Raw genomic sequence first — 27,882 nt, forward strand, 5'->3', positions numbered from 1 at the left:
GTGTGTTAACATTTGAAAAAAATCTAGAAAGCTCTATATCAAAACGTTTATAGAGGCAATTTTGTAGTGTTAGAATCATAGATGATCTTTCCACTTCCTGGTTTTTCTGACTTTTTTCTTTTTGCAGTGGGCATGTATTGCTGGAAAATACCACAGACAACTGTGAAATGATTTCATCAACAACAAAAAAAAGATAAGGAAACACAAAATCCGTTAAATAAGATTTATGTTGGCTGGGGGTTAAAATGCATTTCCAGAGCAGAGTTCAGAGAAAGGCTGGGCTGCTAGTTGCTGGTTAAAGGACAAAGGGTAAGTTTCAGGAAGCAGAAGAGTGAGCAGATGAAATTCAGCACTGGGATCAGGGGAGTGTCTGATTTGCAAAAGGAAAATACAAAGATGGCTCCTCCCTTCCGAGGAAACGAAACCAACAGCAGCCCAGACTCAGTCAGCAGAAGAGATAAAAGCGAACAGGTCTGGGAGGCAGTTCTGTTGCCACTCTCTCTCCTGTCAATGATGGATCTCAGAAATACCCCAGCCAAATCTCTGGACAAGTTCATTGAAGACTATCTCTTGCCAGACACGCATTTCCGCATGCAAATCAACCATGCCATCGACACCATCTGTGGGTTCCTGAAGGAAAGGTGCTTCCGAGGTAGCTCCTACCCTGTGCGTGTGTCCAAGGTGGTAAAGGTGAGTCCAGGTCTGCCTGGCCAGGGGAGGGGTGGCTGAATGTGCAAGAGTTGAGATTGAGAATGAGAGAGAGAGAGAGAGAGAGAGAGACAGAGAGAGAAGCAAAAACCTAGAACCCAGGGTGCAAATGTGAGTACAGAGAGCTGAGATCTTCTGGGCTGGTGGTTTCTTATTTAGCCACACAGCATGTTAAAATAGATTCTGGGGTGAAATCCTACATCCCTATTATTAACAAGTGACCCTCCCCGCTACTTCCCGCTGAAGTTTATGAACCACTGTCCTAGGCCATGCCCATTTCAGAAGTAGGGAAACTGAAGCCCAGCTCTGGTAAAAAGTTTGCTAATTAGTGGCCAGGCTAGGGGCTCACCATTTCTGCAGCGAAGAATTGTATGTTTTGAAAGCAAATAGCACCTGCTGGCTGCGAGACTTTGAGCAAGTCACTTAACTACTCTGTGTCCCAATTTCCTCAACCATAATCCCCAATACTGTTGCAGTCTTGCCAATGCACCTTAATGTAGCAGCTTCTCACTGTCTGAATTAGTACCCAAGGTTCTTTGTCCTGCATCCAAGAAAATTAAGGAACATGGACACAAACATGAGCTTGGAGCAAAAGTTCAGTAAGCAAAAGAAGGAAGCTGTCTCCACTGTGGAGAGAGAAGTCTGAGTGGATTGCTAGATTGCAGCTGAATGCAAAAAACTTTTGTAAGAAACCACTCTGCTCCCTGTAACTGTTTGAGAAACTTTTGTCAGTAAAGCTGTGCAACTTCCCTTACCTTATGCAGCTGTGGGTATATCTCTAGGCAAGCACAAAGCACTGCTTCTCTTGTATGTATAACTGTGGATTTGTTTTAGGTAAGCCCCACTCCCTGTGCCAGTTTCAGGCAGGCTGCTCCTCCAGGGGCCAGCCTTGACCATTTACCTAACTGATTTTTCCTCTACTTCCCCTCAATACCTCATAGGGCCGTGCAGATTAAGTAAAATAGTAAGTGTGAACCACCCAGCATAAGCTAGTCCTGGGCATCGTAAAGGACAATGGGAAAAGAACACAGATCCTGGAAGAAGGCCCCCAGGTTTGAATTGTATCTGCCACCTACTAGCTGGGTGATGGGGCTGATGTATTTGCTCACTGAGCATCCGTTTTCCCATCTGTAAAATGGGAACTAATGATAACGGCACCCAAATCATAGCATCATTGTGAGCATTATAGGAGTTTAAGACATGCAATGCCTTCAGAACAGTGGCTAGTGCTCCATAATGTTAGTGATTGCTCCTGTCATTTTATTTAGGGAGGTTTGCCTCACTGAGCATCAATTATTATTCTGTCGTCTTTTTCAGGGTGGCTCCTCAGGCAAGGGCACCGCCCTCAGAGGCCGATCTGACGCTGACCTGGTTGTCTTCCTCAGTCCTCTCACCACTTTTCAGGATCAGTTAAATCGCCGGGGAGAGTTCATCCAGGAAATTAGGAAACAGCTGGAAGCCTGTCAAAGAGAGAGAGCATTTTCCGTGAAGTTTGAGGTCCAGGCTCCACGCTGGGACAACCCCCGTGCGCTCAGCTTCGTACTGAGTTCGTTCCAGCTCAGGGAGGGAGTGGAGTTCGATGTGCTGCCTGCCTTTGATGCCCTGGGTGAGAGCTCCCAGCTTCTTTTTCTCCCTCTTCCCATTTCTGAGCAGAAATCTCCCACAGCCTGAGAGCTTTTTGCCCCAACAGGACATCCCTCTAAAGTAGGGTGGGAGGAGATCTTAGGATCTCTCCCGGGGCAAGAATGAATACAGTCATGATCTATCCCAGGAGAGTCATTAAACAGCAAATTGGCATAATGTGGGGACAAAGACATTTCTTACAGAACATCTGCAAGGCTTACTAGTTCTGTTTATGGCAAAATGTGTGAATTTTATCTTTTAAAATCAGGCAGCAAAGATGTGGCTTAAAGTTCATGTTACTCTCATCTTTGTCCCAACATGAGATCTCATCAAACGTATGCAGCACGTTGGGAGATAGATATTTATAACCTGCAGGAGCATTTGGACAGGAAGTGTAACCTCTCAGAGGCTCCCTCGCCACATCAGGAGAATTGGTAAAACCACACTACCTGTATCATATCATTATTTTAAGTGATAAATGATCATCTGCATTCAGCTCTGATGAGTAATAGGTGTTCAAAAATAGGAAATTCCAGCCAAGTGTGGTGGCTCATGCTTGTAATTCCAGCACTTTGGGAGGCTGAGGCGGGAGGGTCGCTTGAGCCCAGGAGTTCAAGACCAGCCTAGGCAACAAAGTGAAACTTTGTCTGTACTAAAAATTTTAAAACATTAGCCAAGTGTGGTGGTACATGCCTGCGGTCGCAGCTATTCAGTACGCTGAGACTGAACGATCACATAAGGCCAGCCAAGGATTCGAGGTGTCAGTGAGCCACAAATGTGCCACTGCACTCCATCCTAGGCACAGAGCAAGAGCAAGACCCTGTCTCAATCAATCAGTCAATCAGTCAAAACTATGAATTTCCCAGCCGTATATGAAGGCACCTCAGAACACCACAGTGAACTCACAGAGGGACACGGAATAGATTTTAATTTTTTGAGGGAAATGCGATGACATCTGTCACGCGCCACACAAACAGCTACTATTAAACTGTTTGAACTTACTGATTAGTGGCTACTAATTAATAGTTGGTCATTAAGCAGTAATTAGTGATTAATTATCAAGTAATTAGGACTTAATTAAAGGAACTGTTACAGTTTCCTTTAGTCCTAGGGCAGCCATGAAAAAAAAAAATGCTGACTCTCCAAAGACACCAGGCTATGAGAAAGTTTTGGATTCTCTCCTTTGTGCCATCTCCTGTGTTGGGGGCTGGAGTACAATGGTCGTAAAAGACAAGAGGGAGAAGGCTGGTCACAGTGGCTCACGCCTGTAATCTCAGCACTTTGGGAGGCCAAAGTGGGGAGATCGCTTGAGGTCAGGAGTTCAAGACCAGCGTGGCCAACATGGTGAAATCTCATATCTACTAAAAATACAAAAATTAGCTGGGCGTGGTGGTGTGTGCCTGTAATCACAGCTACTCGGGAGACTGAGGCAGGAGAATTGCTTGAACCCAGGAGATGGAGGTTGCAGTGAGCCAAGATCATGCCATTGCACTCCAGCCTGGGCAACAGAGCGAAACTCCATCTCGAAAAAAAGAAAAAAGAAAAGAATATAAGGAATGATTTAAAAAAAAAAACAACACTAAGTAGGGTGAAACAATAGATAGCCATGGGGGTTAGGGAGCTTTTTTACACAGGGTCGTGAGGGAGGGTCCCTGAGCCTGAGTGATGAGAAGGAGTGAGCCTTGGGAAGATCTGGAGGTTCTGGGAAGAGGAATGGCAAGTGCACAGGCCCTGAAGCAGCAATGACCGTGGCACATTTGAGGAAGAGAGAAAAAGTCAGAGAAGTAGAAAATGGGCAAAGGAAGCAAGACAGGAGGTGAGATGGGAGAGGTTCCAGAGACCAGATCACACCAGACATCATTGGCCACCATAAGGACTTCGGGTTTTAAAATTCCAGATGTTGTGGGATGCAGGAAGCAGCATGATCAGCAGCATTCTCTAGGTGCCAGGTTGAGAACAGGCTGTGGGGGAACCTGTAAAGAGGTTGCTGCCATAGTTCCGGTGAGTGACGGTGGTGGCTTGGATGGGGTGATGGCAGTGGAGAGGGCAGGAGGGAGGATCGGGAATGGATCTCAAGACTTCCCAGCCCTGGGTTTGCTGCACTTTTCAATCAAACCCCATGGCCAGGGAGATTGTCCCCTCAGGGTGACTGAAAGAAATTCAGAGAAGAGCTGACACCTAAGTTGTAGATTTTGTCTGAACAGGTCAGTTGACTGGCGGCTATAAACCTGACCCCCAAATCTATGTCAAGCTCATCGAGGAGTGCACCGACCTGCAGAAAGAGGGCGAGTTCTCCACCTGCTTCACAGAACTACAGAGAGACTTCCTGAAGCAGCGCCCCACCAAGCTCAAGAGCCTCATCCGCCTAGTCAAGCACTGGTACCAAAATGTATGGCCCTCCCACCAGACATGATGGGTCCTGTCTCAACTGGGAGCAGAGGAGGGTGGGGGGAGCAGAGAAAGAAGGGAGTGAAGGAAAGAGGAGGGGGAGTGGTGGAGGGAAATAGAGGGATGGAAAGAGGAAAGAAAGGAAAAAGAGGTGGAGAGGGTGGAGGGAGGAGGCTGCAACAGAAGGGAGAATGAAAGGGAAGGAAGAGAGGAAGGAAGGGATTTTGGTGTTCTGTTCACTGCTGTATCCCCAGAACTTAAAACAGAGCCTGGTGCATAATAGGTGTAAATAACTGTTGAATAAATGAATCAATGCTACACACACACATGCGTGCACACACACACACACAGAGAGAGAGAGAGAGAGTCAACCACACTCTTCAGAAGGTGGATAAGTTAAAACAAGAGTTTCCAACAAATATATGTTCAGATGCCCTTTCCTCCCACTTACTGGCTGGCTGGCCTTAAGTAAGCAACTTAACCTTTCTGTTCTTTCTGCTTTCTTATCTGCAACAAGTAGCATGCCACAGCTAGAGTAACATGGCATATAGTTGGTCCTGATAAATGTAGCATATTTTAGCCACCACAGGAGTACACATAATAAAAGCTAACATGTATTATATGCTTAGCTTATCTATGTCTTGCAGATTTGATATGATTTTCTGTTCACTTTTAAATGCCCTGCATCTTAGTCAATTTTAGCAGTGATTCTGTAAGTTAGATAAGGTTAGGCATTATTATTAAACCCATTTTACACCAAGAGAAACTTGGGTCAAAAAGAGAAACTCCTGGGTCACGTGGCTGATTCGGCCAATAAGTAGCAGAAGTAAAATTTGAATTTGGCTGGGCACAGTAGCTCACACCGGTAATCCCAGCACTTTGGGAAGCCAAGGCAGGTGGATTGCTTGAGCCCAGGAGTTCAAGACTAGCCTGAGCAACATGGCAAAACTTCGTCTCTACAAAATAAACTAAAAATTTAGCCAGGTGTGATGGTGAGCACCTGTAGCCCCAGCTACTGGGTAGGCTGAGGTGGGAGGATCGCTTGAGCCTGGGAGGAGGAGGTTGCAGTAAGTCAAGATTGCACTACTGCACTCCAGCCTGTGTGACAGAGCAAGATCTTGTCTCAAACAAACAAACAAACAAAAACTCGAATTTGGGTCTACTGACTTAAGAGTTTGCCTGATAATAATAGGCATTCAATATATATTTCTTGAATGAACGAATGAATGAAAATAATCAGGAATAAACTTTCCAATTTAAAAGTAACACCTCTAGGTAAAAAAAAAGACAATCATTTAGTTGCCAGACTTCTAAGTGTTTGCTGTTCCATGAATTGTAATCATGGAGCCTGAGCATTGTAGAATTTACAAAAGCAGTTCCTGACAAAAGCAGCACTGCCCCCAGGGACGTATGGAAAATTAATGAGGGTGTTTTTGGTAACCATGGTGATGGGAGGACATGGGTGCCTCTTATATTTAGTGGAAAGAAGACAAGAATGCTAGTTGTTGTACAATGATCAAGAGAGTCCTGCACAGCCAAGAATTGTCTTTTTCTTTCTTTCTTAATGCTGTTCTCCTTTAAAACAAGACAAGATTAACAATAATTTAACTCCACTAATCACCATCATCACCACCTGCAACTTATATGCTACATTTCTTGTATATTTCAAGTCTGTTTATATTTTCAAGTGCCTCGAAGTATTATTATTGTTTTATAGCCAAATGTTTAGTTAATCTGCTCACAGATTTACCACTTTCTTCACTATTCATTCTTTCTTACACCTCTAACATTCCATCTGGGGCAATTTTCCTAAATGACCATACATCCTTTGGGATTTCTTTTGATGATGGTCTATTGGTAGTAAACTCTCTGTTTTTGTTTGTCTGAAAATGTCATGCTTTTGCATTCATTGTTGAAGCGTGATTTGCTGGGTGGTCATTTCAGTATATTGAATATATCATTCCATCTTCCAGTGTCATCATTAAAAAGTCAGTTGCCAGTCTAACTGCAGCTCTTTTATAAGTAACCTATCTTATTCTTCTGGCTGCATGTAAAAGTTTTCTCTTTGTCTTTGATTTTGTTTAGCTTCAATCTGCTGTGTCTTAATGATGGGTTCCTATTATTTGTCCTGATTGGGATTCCGTTAAGATTCCTGAATCTGTGGGTAGATATCTTTAATCAGTTTTGAAACTTCTCAGCCATTCTTCTAAAATATTGATTCTCCCTCATTCTCTCCTCACCTTCTGGAATTCCAATTAAATGTATGTTAGACTCTACTCTATCTTTCATATCTCTATACTCTCTTCTGTGTTTTTCATCCTTTTGTCTATTTTTCCATGCTTTATTCAGAATAGTTCCTTCTAATCTACCTTCCAATTAACTAATTTTCTCTTTAGCTATATCTAATTTGCTGTAATTAATTACAGTTGCCATTTTTATCCTAAAATTTCTATTTCATATTTTCCTATCTGCCATGGTACTTCTTATGGCTTTTAATTCCCTGCTAACTATTTAAAGTTCTTATTTTATCCTGTGAATATGATATTCCTAGTTATTTTATTTTTAATTTTTATTATTTGTTAATCTTATGTTTTATTTACACTTCTTTTCTGTGATGTGAGCACATACAGATTCATGTGTATACATATATGGCTCTGATATCTCTCCTTTCCTGTCCTCATTCAAACCACTGATAACAGAGAGAGGACTATTTTTTCTTATTTTTAATTTGTCTATTTCAATAGGTTTTTGGGGGAACAGGTGGTGTTTGGTTACATGAATAAGTTCTTTAGTGGTGATTTCTGAGATTTTGGTGCACCCATCACCCAAACAGTGTACATTGTACCCAATGTGTAATCTTTTAACCCTTGCCATACCCCACCCTTTCCTCCCAGTCCCCAGAGTCCCACGTATCATTCTTATGCCTTTGCTTCTTCATAGCTTAGCTCCCACATATGAGTGAGAACATACAATGTTTGGTTTTCCATTCCTGAGTTATTTAATTAAAATAATAGTATCCAATTCCATCCAGGTTGCTGTGAATGCCATTATTTTGTTCCTTTTTATGGTTGAGTAGTATTCCATGGTGTGTTTGTGTGTGTATAACATTTTCTTTATCCACTCATTGATTGATGGGCATTTGGGCTGGTTCCATATTTTTGCAATTGCAAATTGTGCTGTTATAAACATGTGTGTGCAAGTATCTTTTTTGTATAATGACTTCTTTTCCTCTGGGTAGATACCTAGTAGTGGGATTGCTGGATCAAATGGTAGATCTACTTTTAGTCCTATAAGGAATCTCCACACTGTTTTCCATAGTGGTTGTATGAGTTTACATTCCTACCAATGGTGTAAAAGTGTTCCCTTTTCACCACATCCACACCAACATCTATTATTGTTTGATTTTTTATTATGACCATTCTTGCAGGAGTGAGGTGGTATCACATTGTGGTTTTGATTTGCATTTCCCTAATAATTAGGGATGTTGAGCATTTTTCCATATGCTTGTTGGTATTTGTATATCTTCATTTGAGAATTCTCTGTTCATGTCCTTAGCCCACTTTTTGATGGGATTTTTTTTTCTTGCTGATTCGTTTGAGTTCTTTGTAGATTCCAGATATTAGTTGGATGTATAGATTGTGAAGATTTCCTCCCATTCTGTGGGTTGTCTGTTAACTCTGCTAATTATTTCTTTTGCTTTGCAGAAGCTTTTTAGTTTAACTAAGTCCCATCTATTTATCTTTGTTTTTGTTGCATTTGCTTTTGGGTTCTTGGTCATGAAGTCTTTGCCTAAGCTAATGTGTAGGAAGGTTTTTCCAATGTTATCTTCTAGAATCTTTATGGTTTCAGGTCTTAGATTTAAGTATTTGATCCATTTTGAGTTGATTTTTGTATAAGGGGAGAGAGAAGGATTCAGTTTCATTCTTCTACATGCAACTTGCCAATTATCCTAGGACCATTTGTTGAATAGGGTGTCCTTTCCCTGTTTTATGTTTTTGTTTGGTTTGTTGAAGATCAGTTGGCTGTAAGTGTTTGGCTTTATTTCTGGGTTATCTATTCTGTTCCATTGGTCTATGTGACTATTTTTATACCAGTACCATGTTGTTTTGGTGACTATGGCCTTACAGTATAGTTTGAAGTCTGGTAATGTAATGCCTCCAGATTTGTTCTTTTTACTTAGTCTTGCTTTGGCTATGTGAGCTCTTTTTTGGTGCCATATGAATTTTAGGATTTTTTTTCTAGTTCTGTGAAGAATGATGGTGGTATTTTGATGGGAATTGCATTGAATTTGTAGATTGTTTTTGGCAGTATGGTCATTTTCACAATATTGATTCTACCCATCCATGAGCATGGGGTGTGTTTCCATTTGTTCGTGTCATCTATGAATTCTTTCAGCAGTGTTTTGTAGTTTTCCTTGTAGAGTTCCTAGTTATGTTAAAGTCTGTGTTCAGTCTTTCAGCATTTAAAGTTTTGTAGGTTTATTACTATTTCTCTTTTTTCTGTTGGTCATAACTCTTTTAGTGTTTTGTTTCTTTGTGTGCCTGGTTACATATGTGCTGGTCATTGTATTTGAAAATTATGTGTGAAATAATTTGAGGTTTTGGATTATGTATATTCCTCCAGAAAGAATTTCATTTGCTTCTGTGCATTTCTTAGGAACATTACAAGTCCTTCTTCTCAGTTAATTTTCATAGTATCCTTATAAGATAGGTGCTATTATGACCACTCACTTAGCAGATGAAAATAATGAGGCTCTGAGAGTCTAAGTCATCTACTTAGAATTGGACAATGGTGAAGCCAGGATTCAAACCCACATCAATAAGAATCCAGCACTCTTAACAAGGGGCCAGCACACTTTTTTAAAAAATAAAAGGCTAGATAGTAAGTATTTTAGACTTTGTGGACTGCACAGCCTCTGTTGCAACTACTCAACCCTGCTTTTGTAGCATGAATGCAGTCATAAACTATACATAAATGAATGAGCCTGGATTTGTTCCAAGGAAACTTTATAAAAACAGGTGGCAGGCTGGATTTGGCCCATGAGAAATGTAGTTTACACAAAAGTTGAGCAAACCAATTTTTTTCTGATTGTTTTTCCTCTTCTCAGTGTAAGAAGAAGCTTGGGAAGCTACCACCTCAGTATGCCCTGGAGCTCCTGACGGTCTATGCTTGGGAGAGAGGGAGCATGAAAACACATTTCAACACAGCCCAGGGATTTCGGACGGTCTTGGAATTAGTCATAAACTACCAGCAACTCTGCATCTACTGGACAAAGTATTATGACTTTGAAAACCCCATTATTAAAAAGTACCTGAGCAGGCAGCTCAGGAAACCCAGGTATGCTATCCCCACATGGCTTAGCTCTCCTATGTAAATGAACACCTGGATACAGGTACAGTGCCTTGGAAATGGAGGAGGTGGGAGGGCTCCCCACTTAGTGAGAATCTCCTGTTGCCCATCATTGTACTGGGCATTTTACTATTGCCATCTGATTTAAACACCTACCTCCAATCCTGTGAGGCAGGCACTATGCCAATCATTTTACAGGTGAGTAAACTGAGGTTCTGAGAGGTAAGGAGCTTGTCCAACCCTTAACAGAAAATAAGTAAAATAGCTGGAATTTGAACTGAAATAAGAACAGCAGCAACAACAATGATAGTAATTGCTCCCAGGTATTGAAAGCTTGTAAGACTAACACATGCTAATATAATAGTAAAAATTATTATCAATATTACTGATATGTATGTTATGTTCTAGTCACTGTGCTGAGCATTTCACATAACTGGGCTCTTTCTACCCTCACAGCATAGCCTTTGAGATAGGTATATGGAACTATCCCCATTTTACAGATAAGAATCCTGAGGCTTAGAGAGTTCAAGTGACCTACCCAAGGGCACATCACTGATAAAGGGCAGAGGTGGGATTCAAACCCACATCTGTCAGGTGCAAGTGCAAGGCTCCTTCTCCTTATGCTCACTGCCTGCTGGGGAATAGGGCACTGGGGACATACCCCAGGGAGCCCTTCCTCATGTTCTGAGTCCCAGTTCATCCCATGCTGCTATTTTGCTCTCCCAGGAGCATCTGAACTCCCTGGACAGAGCCCCAGCTTCTCACCTGTCCCTCTCTAAATGCTGCTCTGCAGGCCTGTGATCCTGGACCCGGCGGACCCTACAGGAAACTTGGGTGGTGGAGACCCAATTGGTTGGAGGCAGCTGGCACAAGAGGCTGAGGCCTGGCTGAATTACCCATGCTTTAAGAATTGGGATGGGTCCCCAGTGAGCTCCTGGATTCTGCTGGTGAGACCTCCTGCTTCCTCCCTGCCATTCATCCCTGCCCCTCTCCACGAAGCTTGAGACATATAGCTGGAGACCATTCTTTCTAAAGAACTTACCTCTTGCCAAAGTCCATTTATATTTATATAGTTACAGGCTGTGGTCCATATTTTACAGTCATTTTGGTCACAATCGAGGGTTTCTGGAATTTTCACATCCCTTGTCCAGAATTCATTCCCCTAAGAGTAATAATAAATAATCTTTAACACCATTTATTGACTATCTGCTTTGGGCTCGGGTTCTGTCCTAAGCCCTTTAATATGCACTATCTCATTAAATATTCACAACAATCCCATGAGGCATTTTTAAAAATTTTTTATTATTTTAGATTCAGAGGGCACATGTGCCATTTGTTACACAGCTATATTGTGTAATGGTGGGGTTTGGGCCTCTATTGATCCAGTCACCCAAATAGTGAACAGAGTACCCAAAAGGAATTTTTTCAACCCTTGCCCTTCTCCCTTCCTCCTCCCTTTTGGAGTCCCTAGTGTCTATTGTTCCCATCTTTAGCAGATGTTAAGTATTTGATTTTCTGTTTCTGGGTTAATTCACTTTGGATAATGGCCTCCAGCTGCATCCATGATTTCATTCTTTCTTATAGCTGCATAATACTCCATGGTGTAGATATACCACACTTTCTTTATCCAGTTCACACTGATGGGCACTTAAGTTGATTCCATGACTTTGCTATTGTGAATAGTACTGTAATAAACATAGGAGTGCCGGTGTCTTTTGATAGAATGGTTTCTTTTCCTTTGGGTAGATACCCAGTAGTGGGATTGCTGGGTTGAATGGACATTCTATTTTTAGTTATTTGAAAAGTCCCATGAGGCGTGTTTTCTATCATTCCCATCTTACAGATGAGACAAAGGCTCAGAGAGGTGAGGTCACTTGCTCAAGGACATCAGCTAACAAGTGGTGGAAATGGGGTTCAAACTCAGTGGACTCTAAAGCCAGTGCTCATGTCACTGTGCTAAACAGCCTGCCTTGTCTCATCCCCACCTCTCATATGACCAATGGGAGACTCTGAGCAGCTGAGTGACTTGGGCTGTCACACAGCTAAGCAGGGGCAAAGGACCCAGTCTTGGATCTTTCCACCCCCAAGCAGGAATCTATCTGATTCCAGGGGATTGGTGATGTTGCAGATGGCTAGGAAGCAGACTCCAGGATGGAATTTAGTAGCAGGATGTTCTGGGGGAGAGCCAGTGGAACCAGCACTCAGGGAAAGGAGGGGAAGAAAGGATAGGAAGGAAGCAGGAAAGAGAATAGGGAGAAGTGAACAGGGATGCAGAGCAAATGCCAGCTTCAGCTAACATCAAGGACAGCCCTGGAGCTGGAATGGCCTTTAGAGCTGCCCCATGGTGACAGAGGTGGCCAGGGCTCTATACCCCTACATGGATCACTCACTGTGCTTGGGCACCTTGGGAAAGGGCATGGCCTTGAGCAAAAGGCTCTCTGCAGCTGAGGCAACCCCTAAATGGGCTGACGGCTGAAGTCTGTCTGCTGACCACCGTCCCAGCAGCTGGAGTTTGTTAGTCCTTCCTCAAAGGGGGATCCAGATGGCATGTCACAGTGTCCACCGTAAATGCTCACTGAATCCAGCTGCATGGTAGGAAGACTCCCTGATGTGATCATGTGTCTCACCCTTTCAGGCTGAAAGTGACAGTGAAGATGATGAGACCTACGATCCCAGGATGTATCCGAAATATGGTTACATCAGAACACATGAGTACTCTCATTTCTCTCATAGCCCCAGCACACTCCAGGCAGCATCCACCCCACAGGCAGGAGAGAACTGGACGTGCACCATCCTCTGAATGCCAGTGCATCTTGGGGGAAAGGGCTCCAGTGTTATCTGGACCACCTCCTTCATTTTCAGGTGGGACTCTTGATCCAGAGAGGACAAAGGTCCTCAGTGAGCCGGTGTATAATCCAGGACAGAACCCAGGTCTCCTGACTCCTGGCCTTCTATGCCCTCTATCCTATCATAGATAACATTCCCCACAGCCTCACCTCATTCCACCTATTCTCTGAAAATATTCCCTGAGAGAGAACAGAGAAATTTAGATAAGAGAATGAAATTCCAGCCTTGACTTTCTTCTGTGCACCTGATGGGAGGGTTATGTCTAGTGTATTATCAATAACAATAAACATAAAGGAAATACCATTTATTGGGTGTTTATTAACTTCAAGGCACAGAGCCAAGAAGTACAGATGCATATCTAGGGGTGTTGTGTGTGTATATACATTGATTCAACAAGAAATATTTATTGAGCACTTACTATGTGCCAAGCATAGCTCTGGGCACGGGAACATAGCAATGCACAAAAGCAGACAGAAATCCCTGTCCTCGTGACCCTGCAGAGCCAAGACTTCCAGAATTTTTTAAATAAAAAAAATCCCTGTCCTCATGGAGTTGACATTTGTGCAAAACATCTTAATATTAGATGGTTTTCCTATTACTAATAATTCTGAAATAAGCATCCTTGATTTATCCTTTCTCCATATCTCTGAGAAAAAATTATAGAACCTCCCTGTGTGACACAGCAGCCACTAGCCACATGTATCAAATGCTTAAAATGTAGCTAGTCTAAATCTACATGTGCTGTGAGTGCAAGGTATATACTTGGTTTCAAAGACTTAGTACAAATGAAAAGAATGCCAAGTTCTTGCCAACTGATAATTTTTTAAATTATGTGCTGAAATGACAATTTTTAAATATATTTGAGTTAAATCAAATGAACTTCATCTCTTTCTTTTCCCTTTTTAATTGTGGCTACTAGAAAATGTGAAATCATACATGTGGCTTGCATTATATTATGTATTTCTATTGGACAGCTCTGCCCTCCAAGGTAAATCACTGGATTAAAGATTCCACTATACTGACTTACATTGCCACATTGTCACACTGTCCTTGGGACCAAGAATCAGCATATCATTCATAAGACTCTAAAATATAAAACTCTCATAAATACTCACAAAAGAACCTAGCATGCTCTGATCACCTGAGTTGCTGGTCACTTGGGTGGCTGGTAAGCAGTCTTTGGTCTGTCCAGATTATATTCTTCCATTTAGTCCCCCCCGCATCCCTGTGAGATGGGTTTTGTTGTTATTCTCATAATAATAAGTGGAATAACTTGAGGTTCTAAGAGGTTAGAGTGCTTGCCCAGGGTCACCCAGCTGGTCAGGGGCAGAGTCTGAACTTGAACCCTAATCCTTCTCTCTCTAAAGCTCATGTTCTTAATCACTGCAGTGTGGTCTTAATGTGTCCTCATTCATTGAAAGCTTATGTTTTCCTACTCTGGTGCCATGAGAACCAGAAGCACCAATGTCCAAGGAAAGATGAATGTCCCAGCTCAACTTGAGCACAGATTCACCCTTCCTCGGTCTTTTTGTCCTATTTGTAGACTGGATTAGATGATGCCAGTCTACTGATTCAAATGTGAATCTCTTTCAGAAACACCCTCACAGATACACCTAGAAATGATGTTTCACCATCCACCTGGGCACCCTTAGCCCAGTCAACTTGTCACATAAAATCAATCATCGCACACTCCATGCTGATAGGCAAGTGTGGACATCCCAATGTAATGGCTTCATTGTATTTTACCGTGTGGAAAATGCACTTGTGTTGCCTTTTGAGAGTGTTTCATTTTATAGCAATGCCACAACCAACAGTAGATTAATGGAATTAGTAATTAGTTGCTTGATTGAAGAGCCACATGGCCACGTGATCAGCCTTCCATCTACAAGAGGACCCAAGAGTGCACTAGGATTGTTTTTCAAAGGGTATATACATTTTTGCTGCAAATGACATGGGCTTGCTCCAGAGTCCTGGAGGGGTCTGTGTTATAATTCTCTAATTAGATATTGCCATAATCTCTGAATGACATCTTTCCCCAGGACCAACACTTTGAACACCATGGGATCTGCCAGGCTGGTGTGGCCCAAGTAGAGGGGCGACTTGCATTGCAGCCTATACCAGTTACAGAGCCCTTTAGGACTTAATAAAAGGGTGCTAATTTCTGTACATCCCTGGCTCTGAGATGTAATAGTGGTTTTGATTTACTATCCTGGCCAGGGAGGTGGCAGTTTCAAAGGCATCCCCATGACCTTCCTCGCTGTGATAGCCCTCACTTAACCCTCAGGCCAATGTGGGGTAGTGTCTTTTAACAAGCATGTCCTTTTTGAATATACATTCAGGGGACAGGGAAATGATCACCAGGTCAGTCCATAGACACAGTGGGCAAATGACAAGCCTGACTTGGCCAGGGCTCCATTTTTCACTCTTGGCTCCTATATGCCCCTACTCTGATGGGGACAGAATGTGATGACGCTTTGGGTTTTCATGCATCGCTATCAATGTTGATCCTCTGCCCAACAGTCTTAGAAATGTTGAGTGATTGCGCTTTTCCAGTGTATCATCCTCTGAATAAATGGCCATAGGTCCTTTGGGGGAAACCATTACTGTATATGCTACGGTGTCACAGTGTCCTTTCCCAAGGGGACTCTGCCTCCTCTTTGTTAATGTGGTCTAGTCTGAAAACTGGGTTGGTCAGTTCCAAAAATCAGGAAGGGATGATGACTTTTTATTGGAATGGCTCCCCTTAACCCCCTGGTCATCCAGCCTTGATTTCTTCTAATGGTATAAATTGAGTAGTGCCCTTTCAAGATACCCATCCATTAAGTCACTAAGAGGCCACATTGTGTTAATCAGGTCCCTAACTCTCTATCAGTCACGACCCCTGGCTGCCCCTCCAACCTCACCATTCTTTATAGTCATTGCACCCACCTGGCTTCTATTGCTCTGGGAGTCCTGCCTGCCCTATTGCCCTTATCAATCCAAGCTCTGTAACAGCCCCTCTTCCCAGGAGGCCACCACCAGAACACCTCATGATGCAGGTGTCCCTCTCTCCAGCACATTCCTTATGGCCTTGGGGAATGTTTTGTCCCCTGGAACTCTGTTTCCAGACTTACATAGTAAACATGTCCACTCTTCTTCACTGTGCCCAGTTCCCTTGGCCTTTTAACACCTTCTTCCACTAGCTCCACAGCAATTCTGGAATTTCACACTTTTCTGCATTTCTAGGAGCCATCCTAGGAGTCAGGGAAAACCTCGGCTTCACAAGTAAATGGGACTTCATTTGTGTGCCAACATGCCTGGCTAATTTTTAAATTTTTTTGTAGAGATGGGGTCTTGCTGTGTTGTCCAGGCTGGTGTTGAACTCCTGGCCTCAAACAATCTTTCCTCCTCGGCCACTCAAAGTGCTGGGATCACAGCTACCATGCCCACACAAATTTTCTTATTTTTAAAGGCTGTATGTGCACTGTATACATTAATTGTGTGCACTGTATACATTAATTTTCTTTAACAAATTTATCCATTTATAGTTGCTTTGGTTGTTTCCACTTGATTATTGTGAATAGTGCTGCAGTAAACATAGGAATGCAGTTATCTCTTTGATATCGTGATTTCAATTCTTTTGGATACTCAGAAGTGGGATTGCTGGAACATATCGTAGTTCCATTTTTAATTTTTTGAGGAACCTCCACACTGTTTTTCACAGTGGCTCACCAACAGTGTGCAAGAGTTCCCATCTCTCTACATCCTCACACTTGTTATCTTTTGTTCATTCTTTAAAAAATGATAGCCATCCTACCAGGAGTAAGGTGATATTGCATCATGATTTTGATTTGCATTTCTCTGATAATTAGTGATATTGAGTATCTTTTCATACACCTGTTATCCATTTGTATGTCTTCTTTGGAGAAAGATCTATTCCTATCCTTAGCCCATTTTTAAATCAAGTTATTAATTTTTTTGCTAGCAAGGTAGGAGTTCCTTACATATTGTGGAGATTAACCCTTATTAGATGTATGGTTTGTAAATGTTTTCTTCATTCCATAGATTGTCTTTTCAGCCCGTTGATTGTTTCCTTTGCTATGCAGAAGCTTTTTAGTCTGATGTAGTCCAAGTTGCCTATTTTTGCTTTTGTTGCCTGTGCTTTGCATACATGGCCACCTGATCTTTGACAAGATTACCAAGAATACACAATGGGGAAAGGACAGTGTCTTCAACGAATGGTGTTTGGAAAGCTGAATGTCCACATGCAAAAGAATAAAATTGGACCCTTACCTTACAGCATACACAAAATCAACTCAAAATGGATTAAAGACTTAAACATAAGACCTGAAACTGAAACTACTAGAAGAAAACATAGGGGAAAACTTCATGACATTGGTCTTTCCAGTGATTTCCGGGATGTGACACCAAAAGCACAGACAACAAAAGGCATTTATTTTTACATGGCATGTGAGGAAGGGGTTCAGTTCCAGTTCTTCCAATGTGGATGCTCAATTATCCCAGCAGCATTTATTGAAGGGATCATGCTCTCTCCACTTCTTTGCAAAGCCACCTCTTAAATATTCCCAGAGCCCATCTATGTGGGAGTCTGTTTCTGGACTCTGCTCTTTTCCATTGGTCTATTTTTTGTGTCCTTGAGTTAATACAACCTTGTCTTAATTACTATAGCCTTATAATTCTTAGTATCTTTGGGAGAACTCTGATCTCTTTTTATCAAGTCATTGGTTCCTCTTGGCGCTTTTTATTTCTACATTAATTTTATACTCAATTTGGGAAGCTCCTCCCAAAATATGGGGAGGCGTTTGATTAGAATTACACAGATTAGCTTGGGAAGAATAACATCTATATTTTGTATATATATCTGTATAGAATTTGATGCTTCTGATCCATGAACTTGGAGTTTCTTTTCATTAATTTTTGTCCTCTTTAGTGACAGTGACAATGTTTTATCATTTTCCCTGCAGAGGTCTTTCATGATTTTTGTCATATGTATTCCCAAATATTTGTTTCAGTACTATCGTACTTGGCATGCTTTCTTTAATTTCATTTTGCAATGGTTGCTTCATGGGAGACTTAAACATTTTCAGTGGTGATATTTGGCTATAGCATTATAGGTGATCTTTATACTTTTCTAAATTTTCTGTGGCCACGGGAAATAATAAAGACACTTTTCTTGCAAAAAAAAAAAAACTTTTGAGAAATATTTCTCACAGCTAAGATCTCACAGTTTACGCAAAGTTGGCAGGCACAGGCTACAGAAAGCTCTGGGGTGCTGTTGTTTGGAGCTGCTGGTTCAAGGACAAATTCACAAGATTTGGAAACAAAGGAGCAAGTGTGTAAGGATGAGGGAAACTATGGTATAAAATTGAAGCACCTGAGCTGGAAATTTCTGAGCCCCCAGAGATAAATTTCCTCAGCTCCTCCCTGCCGAGAAAACAAAACTAAGAAGAGTTAATGTTTAGCCAAGAGAAATGAGAGTTAAGTTCACGGAAGAAATTAGGACACAGCTGGAAGTGTTCAAAATGAGGAAACGTTCAATGTCAAGTTTGAGGTCCAGGCTTGATGGGTGAATTCTGCACGCTCAGCTTCATGTTAGGTCTCCCAGCTCAATGAGGGGGTGAATTTTGATGTACTGCTGTCTTTGAGGCCCTGTGTGAACTCTCCCAGACCCTCCCCCTTTTCCTCACACAAATCCCCTCCTTGCACACCCCTCACACCTGTCTGTGAGGTGCCAGAGCCCCTCTCCCAGCCAACCACAGGCCAGTATTGCCCCTCCCCAAACTTCCCTTCAGGCAGATCAAACCCAGGGCTCTAGAGTCAAACTGCCTGGGCTCAAATCCTGCTTCTGAATCTTATGAGATGTCAAGTCACTTACCTAACTCCTTGGTGAAACAGGCTCTCCTCTGTCAAATAGGTGTGCATGCTTTGGGAAGCCAAGGCAGGAGGACTGCTTGAGGCCAGGAGTTCAAGACCAGCCTGGGTAACACAGTGAGACCATGTCTCTATAAAAATAAAAAAATTAGCCAGGTGTGGTGGCTCATGCCTGTAGTCCTAGCTACTCAGGAGGCTGAGGAGGAAGAACTCCTTGAGCCCACGAGGTCAAGGCTGCAGTGAGCCATGATCAAGCCACTGCACTCCAGCCTGGGCAACAGAATGCAACCCTGTCTCAGAAACAAGTAAATAAATAAATACATAAATAAATTTGGGTGCAATTGTGGCCCTTAGTGTTACAGAGAGGACTGAAGGAGCTAATGGATGATGGATTTATGCCAGTACCTCACATATAGCTTAACCTAAAGGAAGTTAGAGCTTATTATGATGATTATTCAAAAATATTTATCAAAGGTCTGCCCTGGGCCATGTTCTGAGCTCAGTGCTGGGGATGCAAAGATGAGCAAGAGACTCCTCAGGGACAATTGTCTGATGAGGTAACAGGCACTATTTATGACAGGTCTAATCAATAGAGTTCTATTTATCTTATAATTATCTAATAAATGATCTAATAATTTATTAGAGGGCTAATAAATCTGATGGCAGGAGCCTGTGGGGGCTAATGGCCAGGTCTCACTATGGTGCCCAGGCTGGTCTTGAACTCCTGGCCTCACGCATTCCTTCTGCCTCCACCTCCCAGCATGCTGCAATTACAGAGGCATGAACAACTGCACCTGGCCTAAAATTTTATGTTAATAAAAAAATGCGTGTATTTGAGGAGTACGACATGATGCTTGAATATCATACTGTATCAGGGGAAACCAGCCCCCGATATTTCAACGTAGGTTCTTTTCTATTTTCCCTAAGTAGAGAAATAAAGGGTCTGAGAAATAAATGGAAAGAGTACAAAAGAGAGAGATTTTAAAGCTGGGTGTCCAGGGGAGCCATCACATGTCGGCAGATTCCATGATGCCCCCTAAGCCATAAAACGAGTAAGTTTTTATTAGCAATCTTCAAAGGGGAGGGAGTATACGAATAGGGTGTGGCTCACAGAGATCACATGCTTCAAGGGTGACAAAAGATCACAAGGCAGAAGGTCAGGGCGAGATCACAAGGTCAGGGCAAAACTGGAATTACTAATGAAGTTTCATGTCCCACTGTGCATGCATTGTCATTGATAAACATCTTAACAGGGTTCAAGAGCAGAGAACCGGTCTGACTAGAATTCGCCAGCTTGGAATTTCCTAATCCTAGCAAGCCTAGGGGTGCTGCAGGAGACCAGGGCATATTTCATCCCTTATCTGCAACTGCATAAGGCAGACACCCCCAGAGTGGCCATTTTAGAGGCCCCCCTGGGAATGCATTCTTTTCCCAGGGCTGTTAATTATTAATATTCCTTACCAGGGAAAGAATTCAGGGATATTTCTCTTACCTGTTGTTGGTAATAAGAGAAATATGGCTCTGTCTTGCCTGGCTCCCAGGCAGTCAGACCTAATGGTTATCTCCCTTGTTCCCTGAACATCACTGTTATCCTGTTCTTTTTTCAAGGTGCCGAGATTTCATATTGTTCAAACACACATGCTTTACGAACAATTTGTGCAGTTAACACAATCATCACAGGGTCCTGAGGCAACATACAGGATTAAGAGATTAAAGTAAAGACAGGCATAGGAAATTATAAGAGTATTGATTGAGGAAGTGATAAATGTCCATGAAATCTTCACAATTTATGTTCTTCTGTCATGGCTTCAGCAGGTCCCTCCGTTCGGGGTCCTTGAGTTCCCACAACATCACTGTATACCTGAAATTAGCATTGATTCTAATTCTCTGGTCACATGTCATTCAGAGCATAAGATCTTCGGTGGATTTAAGAAGTTCCTCCCTCCCTATTCTCAGCCATGTGACTCCCAGAATCCTATGAAATTAAAGATCTTGTGTTTGGCCATAGGAGACTTCTATTCACCATCTTTGTTCTCTCCCACAAATGGCGAGGCCTCCACAGTCTCCCACATGACAGCTTTGTACTAAAATCGACCTTACTCTATAGAACATGCATGATTATGGCAGGACTACTACGATCTTGGTTTGATGTATTAGTTAGGATAACATTAGCTGCTGTAACAAACAGACCCCCCAAGCTGCAGCATGGCTCAGATGCAATATAAGTGTGTTTTTCACTTATATCAAGCAAGAATTATCAGATTTTCTGATTTTTTTCTGCTGTGCTAATGTAGGGAGAAGTTGTTGGAGGTCACGTCACAGTTCACAGCAACCATCTATGTTTGGGAGCAAGGATGCTGGAAACAGAATCCAGCATACTTGTAGCTTGTCCAAAATTACAGACACCTTTGCATTTACTGAACTGAATCCTATGACTTGAAGACCAAAGACTGTAGCATGTCTGAAGGGACAGCCTCAGAACTGTGGATGCCTGTCCCTCCCCTGATTTGGGTTTGTGCTGACCATAGGCAAACCCATTGAACTCAGGATCACTGTATAAAGTGACATATTGGGCCTAGTGCCAGGATCTTTAGCGTTTGCAGGAAGGGCTCATGATTTTTCTGCTAACTCAGCTAATAGGCAGTCCTCTGTCCCTTCAAGTTACAAACACATCCTTCATTCAGGAATTTGAATGTTCAGTCCTTGATATTTTATCAACCCTTCATTCTGTGGTCAAAGGGCAGACTTCTCTCCCAGTTAAGACTGGAAGTTAGCAGCCTGCCTTCAGGGATGGGGTTGTGGTTGCCTTCTGCTCTCTCTGTTCCTCTGGGAAGCTGCAGAATCATTCCATGAGAGGACTAGAGCAGTTCTTTCTTGAGAGAAGAGATTTACTCCTTCCAAGTGTATTGGTTAGTGATTGCTACATAACAAACTACCCCAAAACTCAGTAGCTTGAAACAATTGTGAAGTGATTGATGCTCATGTGAGCATGGGTTGGTTGATCCAGGCTGGGCTCAGCTGGGTGCCTCTGTACATGCTGCGGGTTCTCTTGAGCTCGACTCCTTCCTGCCAGTTGCATTTAAGGCTGTTCTGTGCGTGTCTTCTGGAGCCCAGGCTGAATGAACTTTGGAGATGGCAGAAGCACAAGCGAGTAAACAGAGACACATGAAGCCATTTAAGGCCTCAGCCCAGCACTGACTTGCTGGCCATGCAAGTCACATGGCTGAGCAAACTCAAGGACTTGGGAAGTAACCATCGTCTTTAGTGGGAGGAACTACAACATCCCATGGAAAAGCACGGATCCAGGAAGAAGTGAAATGGGGGCCAGTGACTCAGTTTACCACACTGAGGTCTGACAGATGGGTAGAAGTGGCGCTTTCTCTTGAGGATTGGGGGAGAGGGTGTGTTTATGGATTCTACAGCGACCCCAGGCCTGGGAACCTCTGTAAGTCCCTTTCCTAGGGCCTCTACATCTCTCCTCTACATGGTCCCTTCTAACTCCTGCCTCATCTAGATTTCTGTACCACACCCAGCTTCTTGTGAGCATCTCTTTGCTGCCAGAGAGCCCTGTGAGACAAGCCCCCAAGATGACCCCATGCCAGAATTGTCACCCATGTGATTCACATCTGGACCAGAGGAAACGCCTCCCAAATGAAGCCCATCCTGCTCCCATCAGGCAACTATAGGCCACTTCAGCTTTCTTGGGTGTGAGGCAGACCTCAGAATCTCTGTGTCTCCCAGCTAGATGGAAAGCTTTCCCAGGGGTCCTTAGGAAGCCAGCTGGATTGAGGCAAGGAATATCACACCCCCATCCATCTCCCAAAGGGAAGCAACACATCACCTGACAACAGTTCTCTCCAGGGCAATCTCTTTGCCAAACATTGCTCCTCTCCACACTCCAACTCCTTTACATATTCTTAACATGACTGAGGAGTCCCTTTATAAATTCTGCATTTGGGAGTTTGTTGCACATTCTGTTTGGTTCCTGGAGTTACCTATATAAGAGCCTCAGGCAACGGGATTTTATTTATCAAACCATTAGCAGATGTCAGGTGCTGTTCCAAACACTTTGTAAATGTTAACCCATTTAATCCTCATATAAATTCTATGAGGTAGGTGCTATTAACATCTTTATTTTAGAGATAGGGAAGCTGAGGCACAGAGAGGTTAAGTAATTAGCCCAAAGTCACACAGAAGGCAACTGTCTTCTCACTCAGGCAAGAAGAGTCCTTTTTTATGATAATAAGGTGGAAGAAGGCAAGGGGGAGATGAGCAAGAAGTTGATAATGATGGTGATGGCCTTCCCTGAGTTACTGTGCTTAGCACTTAGTGTGTGTGGCCTTGCCTTGCCTGTCCTTTGAGACAGGTATGTCAGACTCTCCCCATGTCGCAGATGAATAAACTGAAGCTGATATAGTTTGAATGTGTGTCTCCACCCAAATCTCATGTTGAAATGTAATCCCCAGTGTTGGAGGTGGGGCCTGTTGGGAGGTGATTGGATCATGGGGGTGGATTTCTCATGGATAGTTTAACACCATCGCCTTGGTGCTATCCTCGTGATAGTGAGTATGTTCTCATGAGACCTGGTTGTTTAAAACTGGGTGGCACCTCCTCCCCACTTTCTCTCACTCCTGCTTTCGCTACATGATATCTCTGCTCCCCCTTTGCCTTCTGCTATGATTGTAAGCCTCCTGAGGCCTCCCCAGAAGCCGAGCAGACATCAGTACCATGCTTCCTGTAAAGCCTGCAGAACTGTGAGCTGATTAAACCTCTTTTTCTTTATAAATTACCCAGTCTCAGGTATCCCTTAATAGCAATGCAAGAATGGCCTGATACAGAGGCTTTGAGAGGTCAAGTGACCTGCCCAAGGTCACACCACTGATAAAGGACAGAGGTGGGATTTGAACCCACCTTTGTTAGGCCCAAGTGCAATGCCCCTTCTCCTCATGCTCACTGCCCACTGTGGAGCTGGGCACTTGGGACACACCCCAGGGAGCTGTGCTCTGCTGGGGCCTTCCTCATGCCCCAAGTCCCTGCCTGCCCAAGGCCGGTGCTCTGAGTCTCCTACAGTCCCTTCCTCAGCCTCACTGGCCTCAGTCATTTTGGTTCAGGGAAGGACTAAGGTCCCCTTTGGTCCCTGCCAATCTGCACCCCACCCCAGTGTGACCCTCAAGAGCCTGGCTCTGGCCTTTTACAGAACAAATCTGAACAAAATCAGGGTTCATTTTAATAGCAACAGGCTGCTGATGCAGACTTTATCAACTCCATCAAACTGTGTTCCTTCAAATGTTATGCTCCCCTCGGGGTGTCCCACACCCTGACGTCACACATTCACTCAGTGAAGCCCACATTCATTCTGGGAGCTCTTTCTTTCTCTCTTCTCTAATACACACTCTCCTTGGTTAGCTGGCTGCTGATCGACATTTCTGGATATACTGGTTTTCAGGAAAATATGATGATTAGCTTCCAATCCCAGATTTTTCACTGATGGGTTCCATATTTACACCATCTTGGCCACAGTCTCTGGGTCACCATTTCCACACATACCCACACACCATAAAGAGAGGCTTTTTCTGAGTCTTCTATTCATGCAGTCTGGAATTGTATTTGCTTTTGTTTTGGGGCATCCTGGGCAGCTCATTCCACTAATAGGCATAACCATAACCATTGTAGTCTCCACTTACTGACATTTACAACTTTCCAGGCACACGCTAGGGACCTTACATTCATTATTTCATTATATTCTCACATCACAACCTTGTGAGGTGGAGGAGCATGATGGAAGGAGGAAGGAGCTAAAAGCAAAGAATCTGGAGTCCGACTGCCTGGGTTCAAATCCTGGCTCTACCAATTACCAGCTCTGTAACATCGAGCTAATTTCCTAACATCTCTATACAATTTCCCTATCTCTAAAAAGAAGCTGACAATAGCAGCTATCTCATAGAATTTGTACGAAGATTAAATGAGTCAATATTTATAAAGTGTTTGGAATGATACCTGACATCTGCTCATGGTTTGATAAATAAAATCCATTTTAATGATGAGGAAACAGTCTCAGAAGAGGGCACTCATTTGCTCATGTGGTACAGATAGGTTCCAGACTCAAACTCAAGACCATCTGACTCTAAAACATCTAAAACTGTTGCCCTGAATTCTCTTCATTTGACAGATAATAAAACTGAGGCTCAGAGAAGCTAAGTGACTCACCTGGTACTGCACAGCAAAACAAGACGAGCAAGACCTAGGGTCTCCTGACTGCCAGAGTGGAGATGCTTCTATAGGCTTTTCTCAGTGATGCTCTCTGGGCAGACAGGCTCCTTAATATGAGAGTGAGCACACACTCCTTCCTTTTTTCATTTTCAGGTAAACCTGACACCAGTTGGCAGAAGGCACTATACAAATAATTAGTGAACATGCGGTGAATTTGCAACAGACAAGAGGAGCCTCATTATCCTATAGTTTCCAGGTTGCTTAGGGAGACAGAAATCACAGCAAGGAAAATCTTCAATAATAAACAGACGTCTCGTAAAATTAATTGCAACCCAACCTCTCTCTCTACTTAAAATTAGCATCTATTTCCAGCTCTGCTTTCAATGCCCCCATATAAATACATGTGAACTCCCTCCCTCTCTTCCTCCCTCCCTCCTTCTCTCTCTCTCTCTCCCTCATTAAAAAATGAAATTTAAGAAAAAAATACAAAGTAGATTGACACAAATAGTGGGATCTCAGTCTTGAGTTAGCTGTGTATGACTGAAAAGGATGCTGTGGTTAATAATCATCATAAAAACAATGACATGACCGGACACAGTGGCTCACGCCTGTAATCCCAGCACTTTGGGAGGCCGAGGCGGGCAGATCACTTGAGGCCAGGAGTTCGAGACCAGCCTGGCCAACATGGTGAAACTGCGTCTCTACTAAAAATACAAAAATTAGCTGGGCATCATGGCCAGCCCCTGTAATCCCAGCTAATCAGGAGGCTGAGGCAGGAGAATCGCTTGAACCTGGGGGCTGGTGGTTGCAGTGAGCCGAGCTCACACCACTGCACTCCAGCCTGGGTGACAGAGCGAGACTACATCTCAAAACAAAACAAAACAAAACAAAACAAAAAAACAAAAAAACCGCAATAACGTAAAAGTAATAAAAACAAAACTACTGCTATTTACTCAGTGCTTATCTGATGCCAGCCACTTTGCTAAGCCTATGAATGCATTATTTCCCCTTTGCTACAGATGAGAGAATTGACGTTCAGACAGGTTGAAATCATTGTGCCCAAAGTCACACAATTGGTGAGTGGCAGAGCTGGGATGCAAACCCTAAACTGCCAGCCTTCAAAGCCTGTGCTCTTAATCTCTACCCTGCTGTCTTAGTGCTTCCTTGTCCATTTAATTAAGCTCCATAGGCACACATTCCGTGCCCTCCTTTGCTGTACAATCCCAGGCAAGTCACTCAGCTTCTCTGAGCCTCAGTTTCATAATCTATCAAATGGAGGTAACACAAATAATTCCTGGTTGTGATGAAGAATCATCATAGAAATCTGCCATTTCCAGCCTACTGTGCAATTCCTCAAGCACTGTGACTCCAAGTGGCATCAGCTCCTGGAAGAACACACTGTCTTACTGTTGTTTCCTCCCGTGTCAACTGATCCCCCCTTGAACCTCACTCTACTCCTGCTCTCAATGCCCCATGTACTGCCACCTGATTAAATAAAATCTTTTTTGAAAATCACGTGTCATGAGTAAGATTTCTTAGTGTTGATGCAGAAGAACAAAACAGAATTGTGAAATGAGAATCACTGCAGCTATCATGAAGTCCCGCCTACATGCCCAGCAGTTGCTAGATTGGCCAAGTTTTCCCGTGAAGGGCAATATAGTAAATATTTTAGGCTTTATGGACCATCCAACTTCGGTTGAACTCTTCATCTCTGCTGTTGCCATATGCAAGCAGCCATAGACAACATATAAGTAAATGGGTGTAATGGCATTTCAATTAAACTTTATTTATAGACACTGAATTTCATAATTTTCACGTCACAAAATATTCTTCTTTTATTTTTAATATTCTTCTGTTGATGTTTTTTTTCTTAACCATTAAACATGTTAAAAAGTACAAAAACAGCTGGGTGCAGTGGCTCACACCTGTAATCTCAACACTTTGGGAGGCCGAGGCAGGCAGATCACTTGAGGTCAGGAGTTCGAGATCAGCCTGGCCAAGATGGTGAAACCCTGTCTCTATGAGAAATACAAAAATTAGCCAGGTGTGGTGGCGGGTACCTGTAATCCCAACTACTTGGGAGGCTGAGGCAGGAGAATTGCTTGGACCAGGGAGGCAGAGGTTGCAGTGAGCCAAGATCGTGCCACTGCACTCCATCCTGGGCTACAGAGTGAGACTGTCAAAAAAAAAAAAGTACAACAACAAGCAGAGGCTGGACCAGATGTGGCCCATGGGCCATAGTTTGCCAGTTTCGTCCAACATTTCATTAAGAAAAATTTCCAAGCAAACAGCCACATTGAAAGAATTTTACAGTGAACACTCATATACTCAACACATAGATTTTACAATTAACGTTTTATTGCACTTGCTTGACTGCATATCTACAATTTCTTCATCCTTCTATCCATCCATGAATCCATCTTATTCTTTTGATGCATCAGAAGATTCTTTTTCTGCTGGGCACGGTGGCTCACACCTGTAATCCCAGCACTTTGGGAAGCCAAGGCTGGTGGATCACCTGAGGTCAGGAGTTCGAGACCACCCTGGCCAACATAGTGAAACCCCATCTCTACTAAAAATACAAAAATTAGCCAGATATGGTGGCACACACCTGTAATCCCAGCTACTCCGGAGGCTGAGGCAGGAGAATTGCTTAAACCTGGGAGGCAGAGGTTGCAGTGAGCCGAGACCACACTGCTGCACTCCAGCTTGGGCTGTCTCAAAAAAAAAAAAAAAAAAGGGAGGAAGGAAGAGAGAGAGACAGAAAGAGAGGAAAGAAAGAAAAGAAAGAAAGAAAGAAAGAAAGAAAGAAAGAAAGAAAGAAAGAAAGAAAGAAAGAAAGAAAGAAAGAAAATAAATGAGAAAAAGAAAGAAAGAATATTCTTT

The 27,882-nt window shown here is 43.0% G+C and overlaps 1 protein-coding gene across 7 annotated transcripts; it reads left to right on the forward strand.

Annotated features, from left to right (window-relative positions):
* Positions 1-127: 127 nt before the first annotated feature.
* OAS1 (2'-5'-oligoadenylate synthetase 1) lies at positions 128-26,511 on the forward strand. 7 transcript variants are annotated; one of them, XM_054443942.2, is made up of 6 exons: positions 128-690; positions 2,026-2,314; positions 4,536-4,720; positions 9,827-10,056; positions 10,862-11,015; positions 12,704-13,218. In XM_054443942.2, the coding sequence occupies exons 1-6, from the start codon at positions 340-342 to the stop codon at positions 12,866-12,868; spliced, it is 1,374 nt and encodes a 457-aa protein (XP_054299917.1). In that variant the 5' UTR covers positions 128-339; the 3' UTR covers positions 12,869-13,218. The 7 variants fall into 7 exon arrangements, with proteins under 7 accessions (XP_054299917.1, XP_054299919.1, XP_054299922.1 ...); XM_054443944.2 differs by having other exon boundaries at positions 234-690; positions 4,583-4,752; positions 12,802-13,008; XM_054443947.2 differs by lacking the exon at positions 12,704-13,218 and adding an exon at positions 11,912-12,684 and having other exon boundaries at positions 234-690; positions 4,583-4,752.
* Positions 26,512-27,882: the final 1,371 nt, after the last annotated feature.

Source organism: Pongo pygmaeus, chromosome 10, assembly GCF_028885625.2.
Source record: "Pongo pygmaeus isolate AG05252 chromosome 10, NHGRI_mPonPyg2-v2.0_pri, whole genome shotgun sequence".
Lineage (NCBI taxonomy): Eukaryota > Metazoa > Chordata > Mammalia > Primates > Hominidae > Pongo > Pongo pygmaeus.

Bases quoted from the DNA above. Each gene is read 5' to 3' on its own strand.
- OAS1 (XM_054443941.2), top strand. From the start codon at position 340: ATGAAATTCAGCACTGGGATCAGGGGAGTGTCTGATTTGCAAAAGGAA. The intron at 2,315-4,535 runs GTGAGAGCTCCC...TTGTCTGAACAG, and splicing joins GCCTGCCTTTGATGCCCTGG to GTCAGTTGACTGGCGGCTAT. The intron at 10,057-10,861 runs GTATGCTATCCC...GCTGCTCTGCAG, and splicing joins AGGCAGCTCAGGAAACCCAG to GCCTGTGATCCTGGACCCGG.